General features: G+C 42.8%; 1 protein-coding gene across 1 annotated transcript in view; it reads left to right on the forward strand.

Moving 5' to 3' along the window:
• Positions 1-185: 185 nt before the first annotated feature.
• Positions 186-22,201, forward strand: part of PLEKHH1 (pleckstrin homology domain containing, family H (with MyTH4 domain) member 1) — a gene marked incomplete at its 5' end in the record, with an annotated part of 38,784 nt that continues 16,768 nt past the window's right edge. Inside the window, 12 exons of the mRNA XM_010158261.1 lie at positions 186-335; positions 5,142-5,225; positions 6,803-6,884; positions 9,647-10,653; positions 13,068-13,146; positions 13,776-13,864; positions 14,412-14,562; positions 15,500-15,639; positions 16,403-16,513; positions 18,044-18,130; positions 19,753-19,914; positions 20,925-21,005. Of these exons, the coding sequence (XP_010156563.1) occupies positions 186-335; positions 5,142-5,225; positions 6,803-6,884; positions 9,647-10,653; positions 13,068-13,146; positions 13,776-13,864; positions 14,412-14,562; positions 15,500-15,639; positions 16,403-16,513; positions 18,044-18,130; positions 19,753-19,914; positions 20,925-21,005 (2,223 nt within the window). The remainder of the gene's footprint in view (positions 336-5,141; positions 5,226-6,802; positions 6,885-9,646; positions 10,654-13,067; positions 13,147-13,775; positions 13,865-14,411; positions 14,563-15,499; positions 15,640-16,402; positions 16,514-18,043; positions 18,131-19,752; positions 19,915-20,924; positions 21,006-22,201) is intronic.

Here is a 22,201-nt window from a genome sequence, read left to right on the forward strand (position 1 = left end):
CACTTGGCCTTGTTGAACCTCATGCCTTTGGCACAGGCACACCTTTCCAACATGTCCAGGTCCCCAAGTTTCCCAACTTCAAAAATATGAAACCCACTAATACTCCACTAGGGTCTTAGCACTAAACGAGCAGCTCCTTTGTTTGTATGTTTTGGTTTTATATCTCCCTCTGAATGTCATTACAGGTCAGAGTTATGGAAGAGAAGATAAAGGTAGCCAATGTTAAGACCGGTGAATCAGACAGCACTCTGCACAGGAAATACCAGGAGCTGATGGGTACAGTGCAAGGAAAGGAAGATCTGATCAAGAGATTGGAGACACAGCTAGCGAAACAGGTAAAGGTATTTTTTACAGGGACACTTGTAGGTTTCATGAGTTGGAGGGACTGTTATGTATGTTTCAAAGGGACTGTTTATGTCTCCATTACATATTAGCCTCTCAGTTGTCTTCAGATCAGCTGCAAAATGATCCTTTGTCCAGTGCAAGATCCTCTCCTTCCTTTCTCTTCAGACAAATACATCCATTCAGCCTCAGTAGGTCTTTTCTCTTCATCAGTGTCTTTAAAGGACTTCCTTATGTAGTGTTGAGTCAGTGCTGAGACCCTAAATCGTAATGCTAGAGACTGGTCACTATTTCTCTGGCTTCCTAGCATATGGATTGCTCTGCAAAATCATGTAGCCCATCTCTGACTCGACATATTCTGCTTCTTGGGAAGGGACTTTTCGCAGTCTTCAGCAATCCTTTAGCATAGTTCATGTCTTCTTAGATGTTCTGGTTATAAAAGAGCAGCTGTTTCCCAGTATGGATGGTTCTTAGTCTCTTCCATTCTCAGTTGGTGGAAGGAAGGAGCTACATCTACAGCAGGGCTTCTATTTTGGCTATAGTAAAGGCCTTGTTTTGTGGTCTTTATAACATGAAGAATGAGGTATTCTTATATGTTGCTAAACTACTTTCAAATGAAAATAGCTCATTAGGATTTTGCACAAAAAATAAAAATACTGTGCCATTTTAGTTACATTTTACATTTAACTAATTGTCATCTATTTCATGGGCAAAATAGATTGGCCAGCTGTCTGAATTTACTCAGGCCAAATGTAGTGTGGAGGTCAGGCATCAGGTCTTTGTAGTACTCTGGATTTCAGGTCACTTCCCCAGGCCAGCTTGCTGAGGCAGACTGTAGATTAAGTTTCTGCATTTTGGAGAAGAAAGACGTTTGGAAGGAGCTACAACAGTGATCAAGCTCTGGAAGCAGTTCTTGCAATCAATGATGGAAGAAATTCTAATTTACCCAAAAATCCGAGGTGTGATTTGATTAAAACCAGCAAACACAAGTGGAGAAAAATGTTCTGTTAGTAGAAATCTTTTTATTCTAGCAACAAGAGGCAACGTGAGATTCTAGAAATGAAAGCTGAAGCTTGACAATTTCAGGCAAGAAACATTCTTTATCAAGGTCACCACTAGTTTCAGAATGGGATGGACTGGTGGTAGCGCTGGAAGCTCATTAAGGGTCTCTGTAAGGGATCCTGTTTGTTTTCACTGGGATGGGGAGAGCTGTGGAGTTCAAACCATTAATAAGAGAACACTGCGGTCATGTCTGGACCACACAATAGCATAGGACACAAAGAATCTCTAACTGGTTCTGGATCTTAAAGCACAATAACTTCATCTACAGGTGCTGTGCTTGGGTGAATGGTTCTGCTTAGAGACAGGGCTTACTAAGTTCTGTGACAATGCTGTTGTCATGTCACTATTCTACTTTAGGACCCCGAATAACATCTTGGCGTTACACTTCACAGTGTAGCATAGCAATATTCTGAATCTTTTCCCTCTTGGTCCCCGATTTGAGGCAAGTCCAGGTCACTAGCAATTCAAAGGCACTACCCATGTCATAGATGCTCGGAGAACTATGGCAGATCCGCTATTATGTTCCAGATCATTTCAGACCAGTAGGCACGTCTAATGTTCTGACTCCAGTAAAGGCTGATGATTAGGAACACACTGAGACATATTCAAGGAGAAAAACTAAATAAATCCTCTTCTTGAAGCATCAGATTTGATTACTTTTATTTCATCAAACTCAACTATAAATCTTACTGATCCCCATAATGTTGCCAAGGTCTATTTTATAGCCAGCAAACATTTGAAAAAGAGCTTTTAAATGTGTAATTGTGGTGATGAATAGCATGTGGTGATTAAAAGCAATGTGAAGATTTGGGGAATTTCCTGTAGTCTACTGTGTATGTATATAGTATTCATTAAGTGAGTTTACACTCTTCAGTGTGAAAGACTTAAAAAGGGAGGGGGTTGGGAAGCACTGACTTTTTTTATTATCATAATGACTGGTATCTTTTCACATCAGAAAAAAAATTAGCAGGGAAAGAGGAGAACAGAGGAAGACTGGTGGATGATGTGACAGCTGGAGGTCATCTTGGGCATAGCACTCACAAAATGATAGAGTTTTTGATTCTTGGAGAAATAAAGAGGACAGTCAGCAGATTTTGGCCTGTTTAGGAGACTGGTGGACAGAGTCCCCTGGGAGACTGTCCTGAAGGGCAAAGGAGTCCAGGAATGCTGGACATTCTTCAAGAAGGAAATCTTAAAGGTGCAGGAGCAGGCTGTCCCCATGTGCCAGATGACAAGCCGGCTGGGAAGACCACAGCCTGGTTGAACAGAGAGTTTTAGTTGAACTCAGGGAAAAAAAAAAAAGGAGGCAGGCAACTCAGGAGGCCTAAAGGATGTCATGAGGTTATACAGGGAGAAAATTAGAAGGGCCAAAGCCCAGCTAGAACTTAACCTGGCTACTGCCATAAAAGACAATAAAAATGTTTCTATAAATACATTAGCAAGAAAAAGAGGGCTAAGGAGAATCTCCATCCTTTACTGGATGCAGGGGGAAACATCGTGACAAAGGATGAGGAAAAGGCTGAGGTACTGAATGCCTTCTTTGCCTCAGTCTTTAATAGTAAAACAAGTTGTTATTCTTGGGGTACACAGCTCCCTGAGCTGGAAGGCAGGGACAGGGAGCAGAATGAAGCTTCCATAACCAAGAAGGAAATGGTTAGTGACCTGCTACACCACTTAGACATGCACAAGTCTATGGGACCAGATGGGATCTACCCAAGGGTACTGAGGGAGGTGGCAGAAGTGGTCACCTAGCCACTTTCAATCATCTATCAGCAGTCCTGGCTAACTGGAGACATCCCAGTTGACTGGAAGTTAGACAATATGATGCCAATGTGACAAGAAAGGCCAGAAGGAGGATCTAGGGAACTAGAGGCCTGTTGGTCTGATCTCGATCGTGGGGAAGGTTATGGGGTCAGTCATCTCAAGAGCCAACAAGTTGTTCAACAAGGTCAAGTGCCATGTCCTGCACCTGGGTCACAACAACTCCCTGCAATGCTACAGGCTTGGGGATGAGTGGCTGGAAAGCTGCTCAGCAGAAAAGGACCTGGGGGTGTTAGTTGACAGCTGGATGAATATGAACCAGTAATGTGCCCAGATGGCCAATAAGGCCAGTGGCATCCTGGCCTGCATCAGGAACAGTGTGGCCAGCAGGACCAGGGAAGTGATTGTCCCCCTGTACTGGGCACTGGTGAGGCCACACCTCGAATCCTGTGTTCAGGTTTGGGCCCCTCACTACAAGACAGACATTGAGGTGCTGGAGCGTGTCCAGAGAAGGGCAATGGAATTGGGGAAGGGTCAAGAGCACAAGTCTTACGAGGAGCGGCTGGGGTAAAAGGACACTCAGTGGAGACCTTATGGCTGTCTACAGCTACCTGAAAGGAGGTTGCAGAGGGGTAGGGGTTTCTCTCTTCTCCCAAGTGATGAGTGATAAGACAAGAGGAGACGGCCTCAAGTTGCACCAGGGGAGGTTTAGATTATATTAGGAAAAACTGCACTGGAAGGAATGTCAGGCACTGGAACAGGCTGCCCAGGGAAGTGGTTGAGTCACCATCCCTGGATGGATTTAAAAGATGTGTAGATGTGGTGCTTAGGGACATGGTTTGGTGGGGGACTTGGCAGTGCTGGGTTAATGGTTGGACTAGATGATCTTAAAGGGCACAGAAACAGCTGAGGACGCTATGATTCTATAACTGCTACCAGAATATATTACCTTTGTCTATTTAATTAGTGAAACGGACTGAACATGCCGCTCAGAGTATATTCCCTTCCGCCCTTGCTCCTGGAACTGATTTGTCTTTGTAGTTGTTCAAATCATAGTGTAGAGAGTCCTTCCAGGGACAGTGCTTCTGATGAAGCCACACGGAAGATGAACAGGTGGCTTCAGGTGATCGTAGTATCAATCCAAATTCCCAGAAAAGGAAAAGAAGTGCAGCTGAGAAAACAGCTGCAAAAATGATGTTGTAGCAATATTGACCAAGCAGATACTTGGGGAAAAATGTTCCTTGTGCAAATCAACAGTATTCCCATAACACCTTTGTATGGACTAGAATCTGTTTCAATGGATATGTAAACATACAACTACTTACATCACCTCAAAACCTCCTAGCAGTTCTTATTATTTCAAGGTCAGGTTTTGGAGCTTTTTTAATCCTGAGACTGCTATCTTTTTAAAATTTACTTTCTCAGTGAGAAAATTGTGTGTGTTAAATATATTGTTGGTATTATTTTCCATCTCACGCACCTTTAAAATCTGTACTCTACACCTGTGCTTGCAACAATTGAAGCCCTTGTGCTTGGAATTATTACAGTGTTCTGTAAACCACTTACAGTCACTTCTTAATTCTTATTAACTTCAGCCAACAATGTGTGTGTGTAGGCTGGGGGAACACTACAGGTGCTTGACAGCACATAGCAACGTTTCAAAACCATCTAAAACAGGAAAAGGTGCATACTGTACTCAAAAGAAACTGTGGTATGTGGGCAGTCATTGCCTGAGCTGGGTTTTGCTATGCCACAGCAAACTCTTGAAACAACCCTCTGAATTTGACTCTAGGGACCGTGTAAGACAACTTAGTGCTTGATTTTTCAGGGGCCAGCTAAAAAATAATATCCAAATATCAGTATTAAATCTTACATCTGGAATGAGAGCTTCAATGTTTAAGTCACTCCTGATGCAGTAACTTACTGAGAACAGTTAGTTGTACTTTCCTAATGCAACTAATCTTTTTTTGGCACAGAAACAGCTGAGGACTGAGGAAGCCAAAATTGTTCAAGAGAAAGCTGCTAAGATCAAAGAATGGGTAACATTTAAGCTCAGAGAGGTGAGTCTTTAGCTTGCTGCCATGTTTCAAGGCCTATGAGTAGGTACAGCGGCTGCATTGCCAGTGAGCTCCTATGCAGGACAGTAGCCTGAGAACAGTCAGTCTGCCACTGAGGTTTTCTGCTTGTTTGGCCCTGCACACTCTCAGTTGCAGAGCCAGGGTCGTCCTCTTACTGAGGGCTATTTACTGCTTTGGGCAAACTATAAATGACTGTGAAGTCACTAATGCCTAAAAGCAGTCTCTGAAAAAGATTAACTAGTCACAGGTGGCTTTCACTTAGCTTTCCTCTGACTCTCCCTTTTTGATCTGGGTGCAGTTTCTGTCTCTCTGACAAAGAAGCTGAACACACATCCTTTGCTCTTCCTTAATTTGCCATCTCTGATTAATGCTGTTTTCCTGCTGTGCAGCATTTTCTCACATCTAACCTCTCTCTTCTATACATCCTGTGGACTTAGGCCTCTATCTGGTCCTAATTCAATACACTCTGGAAAAAATGAGAGATAACAATGGGTCAGCACACAGTTTACGATGCACCAACCGTTCACGACTGGGAGTGTGGGGCTATCTGGTCTCTCTCTTTTATTCCAAGTTAAAGCCACAGGTTTCCCAGTTTATGCCAGAAAGGGAATTCGTTGGAGTTGGAAGAAGCAGCCTTTGTGGGCACTAACTGTGTTATGATGTGGCTTTGTAATCTCACTAGATTGCCTAGATAATTCACCGAGCTGTTGTGCTTCTCTTCCATTTTCCTATGTGAGACAACTTAAGGTGCATCTACATTACTGGCTGGTGCAGCACGAAGGAGGAAGCACAGGGGATGACTTGCTGTCACCTGCTGTGAATCCTGGACCATACATTCACATTGTGTCTTTACTGGCAATGAAGTTCATGCCAGGCACCAGCCGGCTCTAGGTGCTTACCGTGCACAAACGGACCACTGCCAACTGAAGAACTTGGCATCTGTGTTGCAAATGGGTTGCTCTAGAGAGCACCACAGGTGCAATTCCAACTTTGTTTCCATCAAGAGGGAAGCCTCTTTGCATGCACCGCTGCTGCGTTTACGAATGTATGCTGAGACACTTCAAGCAAAGACCTAAGACGAATTTGCAAAGACTCACTCGTGCACTAATTGCAAATGTACATGCACCCTTAATGGTTTGGGGTTTTTTTCCCCTCTCTGGTCCTCTGGATCCAGGGGATTTCCTTTTATCACATACAGGGTGAGAGGGAAAAATCCTCCTCCTGGGTAATAGTTTTGTGATTGTCTCTTTCATGACAGTTGTTTCTGGAACAGGAGTAAATGAGAAACAATAGCAGGGAAGGAAATTAAAAGACCTGTTTGAGAAGTGTGAATAGACTGTACAGAGGCTATTGAGAAAGCACAGCAAAGTGTTTAAGTGGGCTGTCCAGTGGAGCTGCTGAGTAGGAGGATTTCAAGGTGACTGGCAGACTCACCCTTTTTTCCTTTTCCTGTTAAGACACTTGAATGTTAATAAAGATGAAGACATGTTCTGAATAGTGGAACACATGCACGCACAGTATTGCATTGTTTTTCAGTTTTTATCATTGTTGTTTCATAGCTTGAGCTAGAAAATTACCACCTGAAAAACTGTAATCAGAGGCTGACGGAGCAAATTGAAGCCCTTCAGGATACACTGCAAGGTAAATGTGTTCACCTGGCATTGTAGCCTAGTAACCACATCCAAGAGTGGAACTTAGCATTCTGGGGTTGTATTCTTAACTTTGTCAGAAATTAGCACTTGTGGCAGTGAGCAAGCAGTAGAATTGCTCTGTTCCTCAGTGGGTCCATTTTAAAGATGGGAATAACAATGCTTACCTGCCTTAAAACCTCTTAATTGGTTTCCCACCAGTGATTGCTTTTTTTTCAGAGTCTGCTTTTACCATTAAAATAAGCCACTGAGCTCCTGAATTAGAAGCACTCATTGCAATAGACAGCAAAACTCTCCATTAACTGCAGCGGTGCAGGGTAGAAGTCCCTGAGGTATTTCACTATACCTCCATGTGCAAATTATCTTCATCCCCACAGCACCTCTGCTGGCATGTGAGCTGAGTAACTGAGGACTGAAGGGGCCAAGGCACCGGCTATCTGCTCTGTCTTTAGAAGCTGGGTTTCTCTGTGCTATCGGGTTAGATTGAAGCTGCTTACAGTGTTTGTCCTTCTGCAGTTCTTGGTTGGCAGATAGATGGAGAATTCTGGTCTTCAGGGCTGGAAATCATCACCTTTAATCACAACATATTTTGAAGAGGCAATTCTCACTTAACCATATTCTTCTTGTTTTTTTAATGATCTTGATTTGGTCACAGTAAGAAGAGCTAGTTTCCAGAACTTCACCAGGCGTGCAGGCAGGGGGTATTTCTTTCCTGCAGAAGTCTTTCTGGCATTCCCGTCACTCCACAGTAAGGGAATAGGGCAAAATTCCTTCTAAATCCCACCATGTTTCTGGCTAAATGCTTTATGACTGGGTTTTTCTCATCCCCTCTGGCTCTGGCTGTTTACAAAAAGAGAATGGCTGGTAAGCTGCGTTAATAATCTGGTATTAAGTGTTCCCTGGATCCTAACTCTCTGGGCAGTAAACAGCTCTGCCCTCTCCTCTTATCCCCCAATAGTCTCACTGTGCCAGGCTGAATTCAAAGGCCTCTGCAGAGACACAAACCTCTTCTTGCTTGCCATGCTAAAAGTAACAGCTGCTTCTGCTTCATCTCTTGTCACATCTAGGAAGCTGCAAAAATACCAATAATACCTAAAATGAATGGCCTCCTTTCAGTCTCCACTAATGATTTACCTCAGGGGCAGGGGAAAATGTGTGCCAGGATTTGTGTGTTGCCAGCATTATGTCTTAGGAATAGCTTTGTTTTCAGTTCCTTGTTACTCAAGGGCCAAGGTCAGGCTCTCATGGTTGTCTCTTTCTCAGCTGTGGTTGCAAGAGCAGGTTTCATCCCCTTCATGATCAACAGTGATTTATTCCAATGTTTGCCTTTCCCTCTGTTACTTTGTCTTCAGTTTGTTTCTACTTCTTTGTAAATCCCATCAGTGCTTAAGCAACGCCTGTAGGGTTTGATGTTTAGGCAGCATTTTCAGTGATAGCTGTGCGGAGTCACACTCACCCATATTTATGCAATTTCCAAAGCATCTTATGACTTGGTTCTTTTCAGTCAGGCAACATATAAATGCCAAGGTCAATCAAAATCGCAAAGCAAAGTAACATCCTCTGCCACTCCAAGTTTTATCCACACTTTCTCATGCCCTAAAACTGCTATTCCGTAGAACCTGTAGAACTGAGATAGTCTTTAAATCTAGTAATTATGGAAAGGAAGAAAGGAGAGAATTATAAAGTATTGGTACTAAATAGACAAAGAAAAATGGAGGCAATCTAGGATCTGCCTTTTATGTCATCTTCTAATTTAGCAACTGAAGGGGCAGGGAAAAAGTAAACTATGAAAAGGAAGGTTTTAGACCAAAAGCATGTAACTAACTGTTATAAAACTTGTTGACAGAAAGCATGGCTTGGGTCTATAGCAAAAGGATAGCACAAAAGCGCTAGAGAAATTCTTGAAAAGAGAGTAACCCCACTAATTGGTGTGATGGTGAAGAAGGTCTCCATACATATGCTGGAATTATTGTCTAGCACCTGGGAATGGGAAGGACCATTCCAGCCAGCTTATTCGATGGCTTAAATCACTGTTGGTTCATTGAAGTCAAAAACTACGCTAACCAGTGTTTGGGCCACTTAGGTGTTTTTTGACAAAGTATTGCATGGGGAGGTGCACTTTCTTTTCATGGCTGTTGTAAGAGAACAGACATAATTATGGATAGGTTAGAGTAAAACCTGCTATATTGAGCTAGACTGAAAGCTTGCCTAGGCCAGTATCCTCTCCCTTGGTTAGCTGTGGATGTTGCAGGAAGGAGGGTAAAAATATCATCGGTAGAACTGTCCTTCTCTCCATGTAGCCTTCCAGCTTCTGATGCCAGTGTTTTAGGGAATTCTTAGGCCTGAGCTTCTGTCTAAACTGTTATTTGTACCACAGATAAATTGCTTTTGCTGGCCTACGTTTTGGACACAGCAACTTTCTACTTCCTTTTTTGTCTGAAACACCCCATCCCCCCTTTTCTTCTGTAAATTTCAAACCCACTTCCTGGTAATTTCATTACGTACCCCTTAATTCCATTTTTGTAAGAAACAGTGATTAATCACTTCCTCTTCATCTTTTCTATAACATTGCCAATTATAAACACATAGCACTCCTGTTATAGCTGTGCCCAGCCATCTCCTTTCCATTCTGTATAGTCCTAACTAGGCCAGGCTGCTGCGGAAATACAACCGATGTGAACAACTTACAGCAGCAAGTAACATTTTTAGACAGTAAAGCATCTGAATGTCCTAACCATATGTTCTCCTCCCTAGATATGACCAGCATTCCTCCCTTTGAATCTCTTTGGAGCTGTAATTCTCTGAAGCCCAGAGCATCACAGGCCTCTCTTGCTGAGAAGATAGACCAGAAATCTGTGCTCCTTGCACCTGGTTTCAGACAAGTGTGTCAGATGGGACCTACCAAACGTGTCCTCTCTACAGCAAACATAGTACTTGCCAATGACACCTTTACTGAGGATGAAGTGGATAACTCTCTGCTTTCCCAGAGCACGATGAAGCTCATGTCTGATCCATCAAGCTGGAATCTCTCTACAGAGAAAGGTGTATTCTCAGCTGTAAGTTCTGAACAGTTAGGGTGCTCTGATCCCACATCACTGGACCCTCCAGCTGAGGCCACAAGAATCCTTGAGGCTTTGACTTTCCAGTCATCTTTGGAAGGAAACGGTAGCACTGTGAACACCTTGCAGCAAGTGGCTTTGGACAGCACCCGCTTCTCTGATGATCTGAGTGCCAGGTTCCGTTCCCACCGGCTGGACTCCTCTTCCTCGGGAGAAATAATGAGCATACTTGAGGGTCATCTCCAAAATGCAGAGCCACCACTGGTTGTGTCAACATCAGCTGTAACAGCACACTCCTTCCGTCCAGGGAGGGAATGCAGCCTTGGCAGTAGTATGACCTTTCCAAAAATACGAACTCCCAATACACCACGAGACAGTATCCAACTAGCTAAGAGACATTACAGCCAACCACAGCCAGAGGCTAATTCTTTCCATTGTGTAATGAGCTTAGAAGCTGGCACCTTCCAGCCCATAAGAGACTCTCCAGTGTGCCATGGGCAAGTGAAAGAGACAGACATTGATGATAATGGGGTACCGGAGAAGATGGAGACAGAACGTGGCCCGGTGAGGGAAGAAGCAGGAGCATTTGAGGAAATCAACCACTTACCTGCATGGCAAAGTGAAACTGTGAGTTCTGAGGCTGCCTTACTTGACCCAGGAGGTAAACCTCCCACACCACCGCTGCACAGATTCCCATCGTGGGTAAGAGATGCAAGGGAAACAGCCTGGGAAGTGCTGCTTATCTTTGAGTAGTGCCAGTAGTTAGGCTACAACAGCTCTTGGTCTCAAGCAATTGTTTCCTGTGGACATCAGTCACATTTCTGAACCGCCTAGTCTGATATTTCCAGAGCATGCTGGTTCCACTGATAATGATTTTTCTTTTTTTCCTCTTTATAAGGAAGAAAATAGTACTCAAGAAACATAGGAATAAAAATGAAAGTCAAGAGGTGCTGCATTATGGTTTATCCTTAGGGGTCATCAAAAGTTAATCCTTAGTTCTGTCGTCATCTGCTTAAGATAGAAAAGTGAGTCATAAATGCAAGTGAATGGTCCAAACCAGATAGTTTCAGGGTCATAAAAAGCTGTGAATACTACAACAGAAATGTGGATTAGATCTCAGTATTCCTATTTCATGGTATACTCCTGCTATCAGGAAAATCTTGTGAAAGCCATCGGTAAGGTGAATATACGTGTCTTATGGCTTGCTTCACATCAGAGAGGTGTTTGTCAGTATCACTTTCAATTAGTCGTTAGTTCAGATGGTTGGATTGTTTGCTTACGTGTCAGTCTAACTGATAAAATTGGTGGAAATCAATGTAGTATCAAAAGATGTGGTTCCAGTATTTTCAGTTTGTTTTTATAAAGGCATAGGCAAACAAGTGACTTACTGAAGGTACGAAGTAAGCACTCATTGTTAATCTTCATGTCTTATAATTTTTTTTCCTATGAAAACTTAGCATTATTTGTGGTCTTTGGCTGTGTCCTTTATGATACCAATTTAAACCCCAGTATAATTACAGCTGTTTTTCCAAAGGAATCTCTTTTCATTCAGTCCATAATATGGAACTGTGCTGGGGATGAAGCTGGATAGTGTAGTAGAAGAATCTGCAGTTTTCAAGGTGTCTGATTTATTTGCTGCAGGAGTCAGAAAGGTGTCATGAACAGTATACTTGCTTAGAAGAAGGGAAATATATCTCAGAGTTTGGCTACTATTCTTTTTTCTGATCTTGAGTTCCCATGTAAGGTTCTTCTAGTCCCTTAAACTAAACTTTTCACAGATGATCATCAGCTCCACACACACACCTTCTGAATGTCTAACTTGAGTTTGACAAGTAAATTTGATTAGTGAAGCACTGAGCACTTTGCTGCAACTGTATTCAGTTGTTTTCATGACAAAAAATGTTATATGATGCTAAATTCTCAAAAAATCAGGTCTTGGACATCTTGAAATGGGTACTCTAAAGATATTGGATGCTTCAAAGAACTTAGGCCTGAGTTCCCATTCTGGCAACAGCAATAGCACCCATCAGTGTCCCTCCCAGGGCTTTTATAAATTTTTTTATTAATCTTTAGGAAACTTTCCCATCTTATAGTCAGGAATAGCACAGGAAAAATGCATTATTTTGTCTTCACACCAGAATCAGGTAAGTGTATCCAAGCAGGGCAAATTTAAGTATATCAAACACTAAAGCATGAATAGAATATTAAATAGCAGCTTAATCAGTAAGAAATGTCCATTATGTGCTCTGAATAGGAAGAGTCTGGGAAAAAAATGCACATATTTCATTAGAGGCTAAATCACAATGCATATTTCTTTTTTTTGTGTACTTGATTTTGCAGTCTTAAGTGCTTTCATGTATATGTATTATGTGTGTTATCTGATGCTGATTGGTTTTGTGCTTTAAGGAGCCGCAAGAGGATTCTTGGCTTTGATTTTTATCCATTTTAGACTGGTTGATGTCTTAGTCATAACACTGCGTTTAGTTACAGGTTTGGGTTCGGCCTTGGAATCTTTGTCAATTTGTGAAGCACTTGGAGATCCTTTGAACTGAAAGCTCCCCATGTTGTTATAACTGAGACACAGGCTTGTTGAGATCATTCCAGGCATTTCTTTCATTCCCTTATCAGAGAATGGGAATCCTTTGTAGGTGGTGACTCAATAAATTGTCCTTTTTTAGGGCTGTTCTTGATTCAGTTTAATGCATTGTTTGTAAAGTGGAAAAGCCAGCTTTTTCCAAGCTGTGATATAGCAAGTTATTGACAATTGCGTGTAGGTGTTCCAGACTGTGGGTATGGTCTCTGTAGCATTTATAAGCCCAGTCTGTTGTGATTCAGAGAATTGCACACAGATACACGTTTCCACCAATTCACGCAACATCTGGTGGAGTAGAGCAATCTCTCTCAGAGTCCCTCCTTCCTGACCAAAGGCGTGATTGTGGTGCGATTCTGACAGATACATGTTTCCACCAATTCACGCAACATCAGTAGAGCAATCTCTCTCAGAGTCCCTCCTTCCTGACCAAAGGCGTGATTGTGGTGCGATTCTGTGACACGAGCATTGCTTTTTGCAGGAATCCTGTTTTTCACCATTGTTGTTCATGGTATTGTTGTTATAGGAGAGTCGAATCTATGCTGTGGCCAAGTCTGGCATGAGGTTGTCTGAAGTTGCCACGGTGAATGATACCTCCAGCTGCTGTAAGTTCTAGACAAGAGCCATCCTTAGAGGGAGTTTACAGTGACAGTGTGCGACCTGAGTTTCTGGCTGTTCACATTTCTTCATTCCTTGCCTGTTTTCATAGGAAATTTGATTTCACATATAGCCACGGCAAAGAAAGGAAGGGAGGAGGATACATCTGATCTCAGGGATGGTTGGTGCTGGGCTGCTTGAGCCCTTACATTCAATGACATACTCAGTGACTCCATTATTTCCTTCATCACTGTTGCTGACACTGTTGTGCCTCTGCATGCCTGTGGCCTGCTTTTAGTCTTGTGATTCACTATCACCCTCCCCTGTTGTGGCTTTTACTTGTTTGGACATGGTGCACTGCATTGCCATTGTGCCATGGGGAGCACAGGGAGGGTAAGATGTCTTACAGGCTAAACGGAGGGAACATTGCAGCAGTCTCTGGGAGTTGTATGTAATTAATAACACATCCCCTAGTCTTTCCAAGGCCAAACTGTCCAGGATGGCAGTTCTTCATTATTTGATGTTCCAAGAGGTTATGTAAGTTCCTCTGCGCATACATGCGCCTCTCCATTATAACCTCCTCCTCTTCACAACTTTGTATTATTTGCTCTCTTGCTCTTTCTCTGAACTTTCCCAGTTTCCAATTTCTCGTGTTCAACTTCTGGGCCATTTACCTGTCTCATCTACAGAAACGTCACAGTGCCAGTCTACACTACGCTGAAGGGGGTAAGGAGTTACCTCATTTTTCCTGTTATGAAAAGCACGGTCCCAGGGCTGCTAGTAATTTGAGAGAGAGTGCAGTGAAGCTGTGCAGTGAAGGAAAGAAAATTAGAGAATGCCAGGAAGTACTGGACACTAAAAGAAAGCAGAAGGGGTAGCAGATGATAAAATATATTTAGGAATAGAGAACATTGCTGCAAGTTTTTGACCAGGAAGCTACAGTGTGCCCTATGAGGCTGTAGAAACCTAGGGGTGATAGTGAGTGTAGCCTAGAGAATGAAATGGAAGAGGACTAGAGAGCTTATGGGGAAGAACAGGGCTTGTGGAACAGCAGCAGGGCGTAACCAGTGGATACCCAAACAGATCAGACTAGAGAGTCCAGCTTGAAAGTTCTCAGACTAGAAAGGGAGGGAATGAGGAGCCCTGGAACAGCAGTGAGCAAGGCAGTGTGAAAATGAAGGGCCTGCATTGTTTGCCCTGCATCCTTACTGAGCAGGGATTGTCCTGGGGGAACTCTTCCCTCACACGCTGACCATACAGGTCTGTTTTCCAGAAAGCCACACAGATCAGCAACGTGCCTTTCTTAGATGAGTCGTCAGGCTCTGATGATGACTGTGGCTCCCACGCCAGCTTCAGGACTTCCACTGCTGGATCCGAGAACAGGAAAGCTAGCATGCCAGGCAGCCCTCGTGCCATGAAGAGAGGTAAAGTGGGAGTATTGCTACCGAGCAGCATGATCTCTGTCCTCAAGGGTGAGCCAAGGTGTCCTGAACAGCATCCGTTGTGATAGGCAAATGCCTGGTGATGCTAATAAGCGGTTTTCCCAGAAGATGTGCAGTCATCAACAGCTACTCCATAGAAACCTGTTGTATTAGATGATTTTTTACTGCTAGTAGGTTTCCATTACAGCAGTTGCTGAGCTAAGGTTGTGGGAAGGATTGATCTCTCAGATTCATCACATACCCAGTGAAGCTATCCATACCTTTTCTGTGACTTCTCCTTATAAGCAAGCTAGTACCGAGACATTAAAGAAAATTTTTTTTGTCTCCCTCCCTAGCTGCTAATTTCTTGACCAATAAGCAAATCTTTCTTATCTTTGAGAGCCATCAGGTAATTTGGGTCCTAGCTGAGACAATTTTTCTCAACTGCTGGGAAAGTTAAACTGTATCCTTGAGTGGAGTTTTCATTACAATTGGTAGTCAATAAAATAGAATCCCATTTCATGTAGTCTTAACTTCTGTTGTGATGCATTGGCTGATGTGTCTGTGCTTTGCCATGGACCAGTGGTAGAAGATTCGCAGAAAGCAAAGCCCATTGCTGGTGAGGGAGCCTTTAGTGTGAATGAGAGGGGCTTGAGGCTTTATAATGGATGTTTCCGAGCTGAAAACAGTATGTCTGCTTTAGATAACAAGTCTGTTGGGGGTGTGTGCTGGTTTTGTTTTGTTTTAATCTCTGTTTATTCAGCAACAAATTTATTTCACTGTCAGTATCCAAAACTCAGTCTCAGTATCTTTTCTCCTAGGGAAAAAAAAATGGTCTGAGAAGTTTGGATAGTGGGGTTTCAGTTTCCAAAATCTGACCTGATTTGTTCTTCTTGAACAAAAAGCTTTTACAGTGAACTCAAACTTTTGTTTTGAACAGGTGTATCTATGTCCTCACTGAGCTCCGAGAGTGACTACGCCATTCCTCCTGATGCCTACTCCTTGGATGGTGACTATTCAGAGCCAGAACATAAGCTACAGCGAACGTCTTCCTATTCTACTGATGGTGGAATCTGCACTGTAAGTCTTGCTGCCTCACAGTTGTGAAGGGATGCAAACGAAGCCTTGGCCTTGAAAGAGAAAAAGCCTAACTACAATACATTGAGTTATCCCCAGCGAAGTGATGCTCTGACAGACTGGGCTGTTGGAGCAGCTGATTTGTATCAAAAGACACTATCTGATGCTTCAGAAGAAGGTGCAATTTCTGTTACATGGTTAGATAAAAGCGTAAGCGTCATGGGCTGTATTCTTTCCTGATAACCTGTACTACTTTCCTGTAGTTGTATTCTACTTTAATGGTGGCCTTACACTTTTGTGATAAAACAAGTTTGGAATTCAGAGGAAGGAAGGAGAAAGGATAGAATACCTTGGCTTAGGAAAAAAAAAATCAAACACAGGTAGCATTAAATTCTATACCCTTGAATGTAAGGCATCAAGCAGGCAAGGAACAGGAGTCTAATCATGGCTTAGAACCAGTCTTCACTTTTATTTGGAAAATCACTGTTATGGTAGGAGGGCAAATAAGTTTTCAGTGCATCAAAGGATCAACAAAATGTTCTTCTTTACTAAAACAACACAGTGTGGTATTTGCAGCTCTACAGGTAGTCTAGGACTCTCTCACGTTTAGCGTAGAGCATTTGGAAGGCTGCTACTCCCATCAGGCAGACGGAAGTGAAAAATGATGGAGATGCAGCAAATGTCTGAGCTTGACGTCATCACTCTTTAATTTGTATTTTGAGAGGTGCAAGATAACCTCCTCTTCCCTTTGTTCTTTGCCCTTCAGGAACCCATGGAGAAATCAGGTTACTTGCTTAAAATGGGCAGCCAGGTGAAGATGTGGAAGAGACGATGGTTTGTTTTAAGGAACAGACAAATCATGTACTACAAGTCGCCGGTGAGTCACTGGGATACATTTACTCCTGTGTGGAGGTGCAGGGGAAGGCTGTCTGCAGAAGCCTTTCCAGGCTGATACCACTAGCAGAGTGGGCAACCATGGGCAGCTTCCCCCAAAATATCCTGCAGAAGAGCTTTATGTCTTGACCCACAGTTTCAGATGTGGCTCTCTGCTTAGGCAGGGAGATTCCTTGGAATGGTGGTTTCCAGGAGACAAAAGGGTGTTCACAAGGACAGAAGTTTGACACGTGTTGGTTAACTTTGAACAGATGATGAAAATCAAGAGGAATACCATGGCCCAGCTTTGCTCATATTTACGATGAAAACAAAGGAAAAAAAAAAAATTGCAGTACCAGGAGGACGCAGGTATATACTCATCAGACCATATACAGGGCTCTGGGGAAAACCACAGCTTTCGGGGGAAGAAAGCTGGATTCTTTCATTTTTCACCTTCCCACGTGGACACAGAAATATTAGAAAACTAGAGTAAAATCGAAAATAAGCTTTCATGCAAAATGCTGTCTTAAATGATCAATTAAATAATATTGAGAGAGCGTGTTTGTGCATTCAAACCTTCCCAAATATTTTCTATAACTCACAACTCCTTCAAACCAAGTTACTTAATTTAAAAAATTCTAGCAGCATGCACTCAAAATTTGTATGTACAAGAAAACACACCAGTTGTTGGCCCTCATTATGCTGCTATACTTAGCTGCATTACAGAGTATTATATTTAGTGATGTTCGCCTTCCCTATGTTTTTCTTCTGGACGGAGCAATTTCCTCCATACCTGCATAATTACACAGTATTTCTGTATATGCATGCATCTTTGCTTACAAGTCAGGAATATTGAGAAGGTTTATTTTCAACTTTATTTTTTCAGTTGCTGTCATGTTCTGACAAGACAAAAATACTTCTTAGGACACAATGTATCTTTATTCCCGATAGGAGGTTTTTCCATTAGAATTCACAAGCAAATGATACATATATCTTATATACATACATATATAAAAATAATTCCACAAATACGCAGAATTTAGACTGTTGGTTGGAAGGTTCTTCTGGAAGACTCTCGTCCAATTTACACATTGAAGAGGGACTGTCACCAGATTTATGTCAAACCACCTATGGCTTTTTCTAGCTGAATCTTGAAAACTTCCGAAGAGAGAAATTCAGCTACTGTCTGGATACCTGTTTGGTGTTGTGTTGCCTTCCCAGTGAGAAAGGGTTTGGGGTTTTTTGTGCTTTGCTTTGTTGGTTGGTTTTTCTGATGTCCAATCTGAACTTCATAAGACAGTGTTTGTTTCCATTACCCTTGTTAAATTGCCTGCCACTGCTGAGGAGACTTTTGCTTCATCATTGCAATGGAATCACGCTGTCTCATATTCAACCTGCCAACCTCCAGCTGTCCTCTCCAGCTCATGAATGCAGGCTCCGACCTGCACATGCATATTATGCTGTATTTAAGTACTCTAAGATCCATCTGAGTTTTTCTTCCTACTGAAAATATTGTTTGCTTTTCTTTCCTCAGAGTGATGTTATCCGCAAACCACAAGGACAGATGGAGCTGAATTCCTCATGCCAAATTGTCAGAGGTGAAGGGTCCCAAACATTCCAGGTAAGCGTTGCTTTTTCATCCTGCAGATAACCATACACTTGGGGACTGGGTGAGAGAGCACTTATTTCACGCTGAATGGTACTGTATGTCTCAATTGATATGGGCTAACCTTACCTGGCCTCTGTGTTTCCTGGCACAAGCCAGGCAGTTAGTTTAATAAATAATGGGGAAAGAGATAAGTTGTAACCCAAATACAGCTTTTTGAAATTGAAATAAATTCTCCTTTATTTTTGTTTTCTTTTACACCATAGCACTTTTCGATTTTGCAGACAGGGCTGAAAGCTTGAAGTCTGGGGGGGAAAAGGGTTCTTATAACAATTAAAACCAGGTGGTCCCCTTTCTGAAGGGCTCCTCCCACAAGCTCTCTAGCCTGACTTTACACATCTCAAGGATCTGAAGAAACATCTGAAGTGTTGGATTTGTATTAGACTTTGACTTCCAAAATGTTAGTAGTTAGCCCATCACTGGGTTCAGCTTTAAGTCATTATTGTTAGAGGACTTTGTTATAAAGGCAGCATTGTTCTCTCATACTTGGACTGAAAGGCACACGGCATGACCTCCAAGCTACCTTCTGCCCTTATGGAACTGAGCTTGCTAAGGCTTAATACTATTAAATTCATAGCACCTTTTCACTCAGAGTCACAAGCTATTGAAGGCAGGACGCAATCCAAAGTGAAGGCAGAAAAAAAAAAAAAAGAAACATTTATCTAGTCACCTTTAAAATTCAAAATTAGCAGCAGCACTGAGAAACAAGAAAGAATGAGAGAGAAGAGACTAAGGCACCTCATCCAATAGCAGGAAAGCTCATGAGAATTTGATTCATCAGAGTTTCAGTTCTTTCACTTGAGCTTTGAGGTTTTGCACCTTTTTTTCTTGCCCCAAAAAATCCCTCCCGAACAGTTCTTGGTTGACGGCTGGCTCAGTATGAGCCAGCAGTGTGCACAGGTGGCCAAGAAGGCCAACAGCATCCTGGCCTGTATCAGGAATAGTATGGAAGGGATTGTCCCCCTGTGCTGGGCACTGGTGAGGCCGCACCTCGAATCCTCTCTTCAGTTTTGGGCCCCTCACTACAAGACAGACATTGAGGTGCTGGAGTGTGTCCAAAGAAGGGCAACGGAGCTGGGGAAGGGTCTGGAGCACAAGTCCTGTGAGGAGCAGCTGAGGGAGCTGGGGTTGTTTCGCCCAAAGAATAGGAGGCTGAGGGGAGACCAGATCGCTTTCCACAGCTACCTGAAAGCAGGTTGTAGTGAGACAGGTGCTGGTCAAGTAACTTACCCAAGTAACTGGTGATAGGACAAGAGGAAATGGCCTCAAGTTGCATCAGGGGAAGTTTAGATTAGGTATTAGGGAAAACTTCTTCACTGAAAGAGTGGTCAGGCATTGGAACGGGCTGCCCAGGGAAGTGGTGGAGTCACCATCCCTGGAGGCGTTGAAGGAACGTGTAGACGTGGCGCTTGAGGATATGGTCTAGTGGGTATGGTAGTGTTGGGTTGATGGTTGGGCTAGATGATCTTATAGGTCTTTTCCAACCTTAGTGATTCTGTGAACTGCCAAAAAAAACCTTGCATGGGGTAATGAAACTCAGCAGCAGATTTATAATTCCTCACTCCTTTTCCTTCCAGCTCATGACAGAAAAGAGAACCTACTTCCTGACAGCAGACTCTCCCAATATCCTGGAGGAATGGATTCATGTCCTACAGAGTATCCTGAGAGTGCAAGTGACCAGTCCTGCTGGTGTTCCTCACAGTGATGCTAAACCCACTGTGAAAGGTTGGCTCACCAAGGTAAAATACTATTTCTCACTTGATGCAGTTTAGCTCAGTATTGACAGTGTACCAGTCTCTTGGTTTGCACAGTAAATGTCAGCAAGAAATTAGTATTTTAATACTCCCTAGAAGAGTTGGGAAAAGAAGAAAAGTGGCAGTTGATTTCTGTATTTCAGAGTGGAACACTAGTATAAATTATAAGGAATGGGGCAAGCAAGGCTACTGAAGGATACTGCCTTTGTCAAATATTAAGCTTATGTGTACTTTTCTTTAACATAATTCATAGCATGTCATAAACAAACAAACAAACAAAACCCAATCAAAAGCCAAATAAACCAAAACCAACCAAAAAACCCCACCCACACCCAACAGAAAATGCTGTTAAATGTCACATTTAATTATCTTGGTGATACAGGAGAGTTTCAAAGAAATGGTTTGTATGGTTCTAGGTTAGCATTTATTTCCACCATAACAGACTTTATGCAAAGTACAATGGCTGGAAATTCTTATGCTTTATGCCATTTTCATAGATGAGTTTTGCATAGCCAGTGTACTATGAATTTTTAAATATAATGCTGTTTAGAATCTAAACATGGCTAAAACCAATCTGCACCTGAAGCTTGTTCATCTGCAACAGGAAACAGCTCCCTATACTGTATGTTGACCAGTCTTTTCCTAAAAAAAAAAATGAAGTGATTTGGTTCCATAACCTTAAAAAGGTTATTCTTAGTACTGCGTTTCAGGATAGAGAAATGATGGGTTGTTATGAATGAGTAAAATAAATCATTAAATCATTAAATCTTAAACCCATTTCCATAAGTACCTATGTCTTGTCATCTTAGGTGGGATGCGTTTACCTGCTTGCGGAAGTCGTGCCCTGTATGTTTTGGAAGGAGCTCATATTAGCATAGAATAAATAATATATACAAGGTTTTAAGGGGGAGTTGAATTAGAAGTCAAAATCCTGGAAGATCATTCCAGCAACACTGCTGATGTTAAAGATAAGTATTCCTTTGTTCTCCTTACAGGTCAAGCATGGTCACTCTAAGTTGCTCTGGTGCGCACTGATTGGAAAAACTTTCTACTACTATCGAAATCACGAAGATAAGGTAATTCCTTTTCCTCTTTTGTTTGTGAACACTCCTTTCACATTTCTCATTAAGCTGTCTTTCATCTTACCACTTCTGTGTCCCATGCTCCAAGCTCTTTCTTGATTGTACTTCTCTTCTTCTAACAGTATCTGCTCCACAAAGGGGATCAATATTTTCAGATATGTTTTTTTTATTTCTTTTCTTAAAGCTAAAATGACAAAAGACTTAAGGTGAGTGACTGCTTTTTCTCAGATCACTCTATATCTTGTTCCTTGCTTTCTTCATTTGGTCTTATGAAGCTTTTAGAGCAGACTTTTATACAGCAGCTGATATATTCTGCATACTGTCATGAAAATAAGTAGGAACAACAATATGGGAAGAGTGAGCTCATTTAATCAGTGTAATGTGCTTCCATTTGGGACCTGTACTGTTTAACATCTTTGTCAGTGACATGGATGATGGCCTCGAGTGCACCCTCAGCACATTTGCCGATGACACCAAGCTGTGTGGTGCGGTCGACACGCTGGAGGGAAGGGATGCCATCCAGAGGGACCTGGACAGGCTGGAGAGGTGGGCCACTGCCAACCTCATGGAGTTCAATAAGGCCAAATGCAAGGTCCTGCACCTGGGTTGGGGCAATCCCAAGGACAAGTACAGGCTGGGGGGAGAGTGGATAGAGAGCAGCTCTGAGGAGAAGGACTTGGGGGGACTGGGGGATAAAAATCTGGGCGTGAGCCAGCAGTGTGTGCTGGCAGCCCAGAAAGCCAACTGCATCCTGGGCTGTATCCAGAGAAGTGTGGCCAGCAGGTTGAGGGAAGGGATTCTCCCCCTCTACTCTGCTCTTGTGAGACCCCACCTGCAGTGCTGCATCCAGCTGTGGAACCCACAACATCAGAAGGATGTAGACCGGTTGGAGCGAGTCCAGAGGAGGCCACGAAGATGCTCCGAGGGCTGGAGCACCTCTGCTATGGGGACAGGCTGAGAGTTGGGCTTGTTCAGCCTGGAGAAGAGAAGGCTCCGGGGAGACCTTATAGCTCCTTCTGGTACCTGAAGAGGCCTACACAGAAGCCGGGAGGGACTTTTTAAAAGGGTCTGTAGTGACAGGACAAGGGGTAACAGGTTTAAATTGAAAGCGGGGAGGTTTAGAATGAACATCAGGAAGAAATTCTTCACGGAGAGGGCGGTGAGGCACTGGAACAGGTTGCCCAGAGAAG

Source organism: Eurypyga helias, unplaced genomic scaffold, assembly GCF_000690775.1.
Source record: "Eurypyga helias isolate BGI_N326 unplaced genomic scaffold, ASM69077v1 scaffold3359, whole genome shotgun sequence".
Classification (NCBI taxonomy): domain Eukaryota; kingdom Metazoa; phylum Chordata; class Aves; order Eurypygiformes; family Eurypygidae; genus Eurypyga; species Eurypyga helias.